Here is an 8,537-nt window from a genome sequence, read left to right on the forward strand (position 1 = left end):
CCGTCCTCACCCTCTTGGGACCCGGAGGCAAAGGAAACTGCTCTTTTATTGAAGTTTTGGGTACCACTGGCTGGGTAGCCAGCGGCGAAACAAAAACAAACGGGAACATAAGATTCTCCACCCGGCCCTCCGCCGGGGGAAGGAGTGGTGCGGTCACCATCTCCTGAAGAGCCGGATCCAAGAACCCCGGGTCGCCCATCAATAGGGACGCCGCCCACCCCAGGTACGCCGCCCGCCCTGGCGTTTCACGGGCTTGGCAGGGGCGGAGACGGGCTGCGCCGCTTTCCTGCTGCCAGCTACATGCTGTGGCCGTTGTGAAGGCTGCTGCTGCGGCCGAGCTGGAGCGGAGGTGGAGGCCGCAGGAGGGCGCCCTCGGCGACGAGCAGGCAGAGAGGGCTGCAGCCAGCGGTGGGGGGCAGACAGCAGCAGACCGCCGGGGCAGGATGCGTCGAAACGCCTCCGTCTGCTTCTGCGCGGCGGAGAACTGTTTGGCGAAGCCCTCCACCGCTTCGCCGAATAGGCCGGCCTGGGAGATCGGGGAGTCCAGGAAGAGATGCTTGTCGGCCTCCCTCATATCCGCCAAGGTCAGCCATAGGTGGCGCTCCTGGACCACCAATGTGGACATCGTCTGACCCAGGGACCGCGCCGTGACTTTCGTCGCCCTAAGCGCAAGGTCCGTCGCCATGCGCAGTTCCTGCAGCACACCTGGGTCAGCACCACCCTCGTGCAGCTGCTTCAGCGCCTTGGCCTGGTGGACTTGCAGGAGGGCCATGGCGTGCAGGGCGGAAGCGGCCTATCCAGCAACACTGTAAGCCTTAGCTGTCAGAGCAGACGAGAACTTACAAGCCCTGGACGGACGGCATGGACTACCCCTCCAGGCTGCGGTGGTTTGCGGGCAGAGCTGCATGGCAATAGCGCACTCAACCGGAGGGATATCGCAATCGTAATGTTCCCGCACCGAGAACATGACTCATCCATGAGCGCTGCTTCAGCGTGCTGCAAGCCCAAGCACGAGAGGCAGTGATCATCTCGCGGAGATTCGTCCTGAGAAGGCTCGGCTCCGAAGCGAAAAGCTGATGTGCGTTTGCACGCGCTCTCCTTTTATACCCGTGCTGCGGGACGGGGTGCGCGTGGTGAAACACGCACGGCAACTTTCATTGGCTTGTTTAGTTTACACTCAAAGGTGATAGGACTCTCGGGCGAGATCCCAATTCGTCAGTCACGACTGACGTATCATAGAACGTGACTGACTGAAAGGGAAATATATATATATATATCTGTGTGTGTGTGTGTGTGTGTGTGTGTGTGTGTGTGTGCCTGTGCGTGTGCGTGCTTCTCATTTTTAAGTGTCATACTGAGATATTGGAATTCTTAGCTTAACTAATATTAGAAATATTATTCTAAGTATACAGTTAACCAGAAATGACCACTAAATGTCTACTACATAGCCATAGACAACATAATTTGTCTGAAAACTTTCAGGATTTCCTGCTTTGGGATTCTCTGCTAAACTTCACAGACTTCAGTTAATGAGTGCCGCTGTGCGCATGCGCGCCAAACAGACGGAGCACAGTTAAATAGGAGCGCAATAATTCTGACTAAAATATACATTTCGCCGAAATATTTGTAGTTGGACAATAAATGTGACATGTAGAATTTTAAACCTACAATTAAGTCAATTTCTATGATAGCACTGACTGTAAAGTGACTAATGGGGTAATCAAAATAGCCTAACACAACCCTGTGCTTTTGTTCTCATTTATTTTCATTTTTAGATTGCAATGTTACAATATTAGAATGAAATGTGATTTTTAACCCTTTTTTGCACATAGTATAAAGGCTTACATGGTTACATTCACTTTATTTGTTTTCATAGCCTTTAGTATGTATTGTTTTGTTGGACAACATTGGACAGTAAGTGAAATATATATATTAAATACAGATTTTTTTTTTTTGCCCATATCGCCCAGCCCTAGTTGAACCTACAAAATTACTTGAGTGTTTATTCTCTCTTCCCTTCAGTACTCAGTATCCGTGGAGCTCAGGAGGAGGAGCCACCAGATGCTCAGCTCATGCGATTGGACAACATGCTGCTAGCCGAAGGCGTGTCCGGACCTGAGAAAGGAGGCGGGTCGGCTGCAGCAGCAGCCGCAGCTGCCGCGGCAGGTGGTGGCGGGCCCGATAACTCGGCCGAACACTCTGACTACCGGGCCAAGCTGTCCCAGATCCGTCAAATCTACCATACAGAATTGGAGAAGTATGAGCAGGTGAGAGAACAGAGTCTGGACTTCAGAAAAGACTCCTAGATCTGACCTCTGTAAATGCAAATGTTTTGCAACAAAATGTTGTAGGCCTTAGCACACCAAAAAAGTCCTCAGGATAGGATATTTGAGCAGCTCCTGTAGTTATGTTTACATGCACAGAGATTGATTCGTGTGCCGCCCCTCTGTGCATGTTCAGGCGTGTAATGAGTTCACCACCCATGTGATGAACCTGCTGAGGGAGCAGTCTCGCACTCGGCCCATCTCCCCCAAAGAGATTGAGCGCATGGTGAACATCATCCATCGCAAGTTCAGCACCATCCAGATGCAGCTCAAGCAGAGCACCTGTGAAGCGGTCATGATCCTGCGCTCCCGCTTCCTAGATGCCAGGTCTGTATGAGTGTGTCTGTATCTAATACTACATCTAATGCACCAAAAATTAAACAAAGATGATTTTTAGTGGATGTTCTCTACAAGTAAAGAGTCCAAATATATACACTGGTTCAAAATGTTGGAGTCTGTAAGATTTTGTAATGTTTTTGAAATAACTGTTTTTTTATGCTAAGAAAGACTTCGTTTATTTGATCAAAAAAACAGTAAAACAGTAAAATTGTGAAATTGTATTTAAAATTTAAAGTAACTGTTTTCTAGCTTAATATATTGAAAATGTAATTTATTCCTATGATGGCAAAGCTGAATCAGCCATTACTCCTAGTCTTCAGTGTCACATGATCTTTCAGAAATAATTCTGGTATACTGATTTGGTCCTCAAGAAACATTATTATCCATGTTGAAAATAGGTGTGCTGCTTAATGTTTTTGTAGAAACCTTGATTTTTTTTCCAGGTTTCTTTGATAAATAGAAAATTCAATGAAATGATGTTTATATGAAATATGAAAAGTATACTTTTTTTTTTCCAAGAAAAAAAAAACCTTTCAGTGGTACTATATATTATATATTTTGAAACCCAACAGCATTTTTATGAAATGTTTTAATTTAAAATTGTGCTTGTGTCACTTAGTTTGATATTTAATGGAATTCAACTATGTTCATACATTTTTAAGTGTGAATAAAATGTCCAAACACTCTTTGGAGCCACTGTATTTACACATCAGGTTCAAATGTGAAGGACTTTCTAAACACTGTAGCTTCTGAATCAAACTGGCTTTGCTCTTTCTCTTTCTCACTCTCTATTTCTCATTCTTGCTTTCTCTCTTTCTTTCTTTATTTCTTTCTGTTCTGTCATTTTCCATTAGACGAAAAAGAAGAAACTTCAATAAGCAAGCCACAGAGTTCCTGAATGAATACTTCTACTCCCACCTCAGCAACCCGTACCCCAGCGAAGAGGCCAAGGAGGAGCTGGCAAAGAAATGCTCCATTACAGTCTCACAGGTGAGACACACCAACCTTCACCCCATACAGCAGGGCTGTATGGTAACTTTTTGTTCACATAGCACTGGTGCTACAGAGGTTGAAAGTTCATCACTTAAACAGGCACTGATGTTCCATACAGAGCACAAAAAATACAAACCATCACAAAAATAATTTGCTAAAAATAGAAGAGTGCAGAAACATAACACCTCTTACACTTTAACAAAATATAAAATAAAAAATAATGGCAGACATTTAGGCCAAAGTGAGCAAAGATAATAATCTTTGTCATTATTTTATCTTTGTTATTAGAAAATAAGAACAAAGATATACATTACAAATACACATAATATACAAATAAAACAAACAGTGCTTCATTTTTCAGGTACAGTATTTAGCAGTAACATTCAAGAAATTGAATGTACAAATATTAAAATAAAACACTATATACACTATATACATCAATTATACTTTTTTAAAAGCAACTGACTGATGATAAGTTCATCAGTCAAGAGCAGTGAGCAGATTTTTCTGTGTTTTTTTGTTTTATTAACATTAAAAGAATAGTTCACCAAAAATGAAAATTGTCATCTTTCTTTCAATTCTGTCATAGTGTTTAATTTTTATACCACCATTTACTCAAGTTGTTTTAAACCTGAATTAGTTTATTTCGTCTGTTGAACATGCACGGCATTAATATCTTCATCAGAGTTTTTCGTTGTCTCCAGAATTCTCTGCAGTTCGTGTATGTTGTTAAAAACGCGGAACATAATTTTTTCCCACACAACAGGCAAGCGTTACCGTTAAGTCTATTATCCACCAAAATGTAGATTCGTCACGTGACAATTCTTACGCAAATGAGATTGAGGCAGACGTTAAGTTTGTTTTGATTTATTAATTGACTTACAATAACAATTTAAAATGTATTAACTTTTATGTATTCACTTTTACATGTATTATTAACTGCATTATATACATTTTTACTTCATAGAAAAAACTTTATAAATAAATATTTAGTAAAATTCTTAAATCGCTATGGGGGAGCCAGGCCCCCCTGCCCCCCCCCACAAGCTACACCCATGCTTCACACTATTAAGCGGCTGTGTTATGAACATGCAAAACTGTATCGAACGCGTGCTACAGTGGTAAATTTATTCATCGCACAGACCAGTTATTTCGTAGCACGTGCGACATATATGCAGAATACATATGAATGCTTAGAAATTTGTAGTACAAAGAAACTAAAGAGCTCTCAAGTAACATTGAAGTTGAAATTAATTTATGTTCTTTCTGATTTAATCATTCATTCTTGTCTTCTCAGGTATCCAACTGGTTTGGAAACAAGAGGATCAGATATAAGAAAAATATTGGAAAATTCCAAGAAGAAGCCAACATGTACGCCGCCAGAACCGCCGTGACCGCAACCAATGTCTCCACCCACGGCAGCCAAGCCAACTCGCCTTCCACACCAAATTCAGCAGGTGAGTATTGCAATAAATCAACACACAAACAACAGATGTGTTCGTTTTTCATTGGTCTTCAGTGAGTTTTAGAATATAGCCCTGCTAGTGGCACAGAAACAACTTTAATTTCATCAACTGGCAAATAAGCACTTCACCATGTTAATGTTTTGAATATTCGACAATTGCCTGCCTTTTATTTTGTCCTTCTTTTACTGTAGCATTCCCATAATACCTCTCTTTATGAGATCCAAATCTGCCTCTTCTTTATCTACATCAGCAGCATGGCCAGCAGCATAGCTTATATAAGACTTTCGCTTTCCACTACCAATAATTCTTCTTTTACTCGCCAATTTTCTGCTTTTCTTCAGTTTTGCTAGTCTGACTTAGCAGTCGTTTGACTAAAATTTTATTTGCTTTAACTCGTGTGAACGCACATAAACTGTTAGCTGGCTCGGTAGCTGTTGTCTGGTTGACCTCCTGGATGTCATTATGACGAGATGGTCAAGCCTTTTGTCATATAGCCTTGAAGTGATTAGAGGTCCATGTATATTTGATTAGTGCCCTGCGGCTTTTAAAGCGGAAATTAAGTTAAGCCCTGCTCTCTCTTAAACATCTTGGGAGTTCTCCTCCATTAAAAGACAAATAGCATTCTTTGATTCCTTCTGTGACTCAATTAGCACATCCTGAATGACTTGGCTGTGGCAGTGTAACTCTACTGTCCATCTTAGATGTCACTGTAGAATTAATGAAAGACCCATTGTTGTTCTTGAAACACTTTAATAGCTATTTTAGATTTTTAGTGCTTAGCAAAAGATGCGGTCACATTAGCGAAATTTCAGTGAAATTTTGTGGGCCAAATAGGTTCATTGTCAATAGTGTAGCAATGTATGAAGCAGAGCTCACACAGAAGTCACTTCCAAACCAAGCAGCTTTCTGTGTGACCTACTTGAACCCGATGTAAAATCTGCAGGGGGAAATTTTTTGTCCTCACACAAAATTCAAGAATGCATGAATTCCTGTTAAAATAACTGGTCTTTACCCACAAAAATTTGCCAAACAACAGTAAATGTTACTGCATCTGGACAAATGTCTATGTGTGGCATTTAACTACATTAGAACTACTTTGTTTCCCTACTGAAACAAAACAGCTTAAATTTGCCGAAGGCGGTTAGCTAGTTACCCAGCCTTGCCAAGATGTCAGGCAAGTCTGTTTTGATGGTTTTAGAGGGATTTGGGCACTGGCCGATCAGCATGTCCAGGCTGAAAAACTAGCTACGAACAGTAAACAACCTTAGGCAGGTTCAGCAGGGCTGTTCTAAAACCTAGTGATTTACCTTGCTGTCTGCTTACTATATAGACAGCATTCTAACCGGAAAGGAACCTGAAAAGAGAATGGTTTATTATGCTGTCTAGCATTTAAAAAAGTGTAGTGCTTCTCATGTGAAGTGCACTGGAGACTAGAATTATTTAGGTCTGGGCAATAAATCGGAATCAATATTTACTGAAAAAAATTAATCCACAATATCGATAGTAAATGTTTGAGTAATTTCTGATGTTTAGCCTATATTTAGATGTTCATGTATGTGTCGAAACTCTAAGGTCTTCACAACAATCTGCCAAAATAAAAGTTTGGTTTAACTTGAATAAATTATGACAGTAATATATTACTATCCTACAGTAAATTGTACTTCTTGAAGTAATAATAATAATAATATTTTTATTATTATTATTATTATTTCAAGGAATATCATACAACCAAGATATTTTTTCATCCATGTTTTATTTCATACAGTATACAAGTTTTGTTGTGCAACACTTTATTTGACAAAATAAATGCAATAAAAATGCAGTGTTTTGTTGTAAATTGTTATATTTTCAGTTGATTACATTGTAAAACATACTAATTAAATTGTTCAAGTTTTATGAAAAATTAAAACTGATTTCATAGGGACCTAAGTTAAAAGTTATGTTTACTTGTAAGCAAACACATTATTTTTACATTCATTCTCAAGGTCTGATAAATATGTGGAATGCATTTATTTCCCCATTAAAGGTTTTAAATGAATATTGTGATACATATTGATATCAAATTATATTGAAAAAAAATATTGTGATAAATATTTCTGGCCATATTGCCCAGCCCTTAATTGATTCCAGTAGAGTTTGGCATTGGCGTGTTGCTAAGCTAATAGTGTAATCCCCTAATAGGCATAAATATACAAAGCAAACAAAAATATTAGGTACTTTTCTATGAATTAACTATAACATTTATAACAGCATTTCTCTCTACTCATTCTAATCTTGGATTTAGGATTGGGAATTTGGTACCGAGTTTGTGTGGTTTTCAACATTTATAATAATAGCTCTGCACTACTAACCCTCCTTACTTCAATCTTACTGTTGCATGACCGTTTCTTGTCTTTATCTATCTCTGTCTTTCTCTGTCTCTCTCTCTCGGCCTCTCTTCCTCTTAGGGTCTGCTGGCTCTTTTAACATGAACTCCGGGGACTTGTTCATGAGTGTGCAGTCTCTGAATGGGGACTCGTATCAGGGGGCCCAAGTCGGGGCCAACGTTCAGTCACAGGTAGGGAGTACCGCTAAGAGAGAGGGCAGATGACCGGAACTAATTTCATTCAGTTAAACCTAATCACACATCTTAATGGTGGTCCTGATTACCTCACTTGCAAAATCACGTCTGGGAAGCTGTGGTTTACACAGTGGGCCTGGATCCATTAGTGCTCAAATTCTTTTGTTATATTTATTACATTTCTAAGACAGGACTCTTAGAATTGTGTGAAATTTGGACATACTACATCCTCCATGTTGTTACTATAACATGACCTACCAGCGTCAGTTGCGTCGCTTCACTGCCATTCAGAAATCATCTCCCTTGGCCTCATGGGATAGTAAAGTGTCCATAGAATGCGCACTTCAGAATCGGGGCGGAAGTAGTAGGTCATCCGGGTACTTTTTGCCTACTGTTTTTCGAATACTATGAATTCGGACATACGACTCGCCTCACATACTGTTTTTCACCTACTGTATTGTAGGGAAGTATGCAATTTCGGATGCAGTGTTTGTCTTTTGCTGTTGTACCTGATTCTCAAGACTAGTGCCATTAGCCTGATATTTAAAAGTTTAGGATCTGTAAGATTTTTTTAATGTTTTTTGAAAGTAGTCTCTTATTCTCACCAAGGCTACATTTATTTGACCAAAAATACAGTAAAACAGTAATATTGTGAAATGTTATTACAACTTAAAATAACAGTTTTTTATTGTAATATATTTTAAAATGTAATTTATTCCTATGATGGAAAGCTGAATTTTCGAGAAGGGTCTGGCTGCAGCCTTGCACTTGCACTCTCAGACGTGCATTCTCAGACTTGCACTCTCAGACACTTGCGCTTCCGCTAGCGACGTCACTTGCAGGCTTTATTTTTTT

The 8,537-nt window shown here is 40.2% G+C and overlaps 1 protein-coding gene across 1 annotated transcript in view; it reads left to right on the forward strand.

The window, feature by feature from the left end:
* LOC107564502 (pre-B-cell leukemia transcription factor 1-like) overlaps positions 1-8,537 on the forward strand; it is a 71,431-nt gene that overhangs the window by 56,129 nt on the left and 6,765 nt on the right. The window contains exons 3-7 of the mRNA XM_016249595.1: positions 2,023-2,267; positions 2,461-2,651; positions 3,518-3,653; positions 4,954-5,113; positions 7,570-7,679. Of these exons, the coding sequence (XP_016105081.1) occupies positions 2,023-2,267; positions 2,461-2,651; positions 3,518-3,653; positions 4,954-5,113; positions 7,570-7,679 (842 nt within the window). The remainder of the gene's footprint in view (positions 1-2,022; positions 2,268-2,460; positions 2,652-3,517; positions 3,654-4,953; positions 5,114-7,569; positions 7,680-8,537) is intronic.

Source organism: Sinocyclocheilus grahami, unplaced genomic scaffold (genome assembly GCF_001515645.1).
Source record: "Sinocyclocheilus grahami isolate Dianchi unplaced genomic scaffold, SAMN03320097.WGS_v1.1 scaffold941.1, whole genome shotgun sequence".
Taxonomy (NCBI): domain Eukaryota; kingdom Metazoa; phylum Chordata; class Actinopteri; order Cypriniformes; family Cyprinidae; genus Sinocyclocheilus; species Sinocyclocheilus grahami.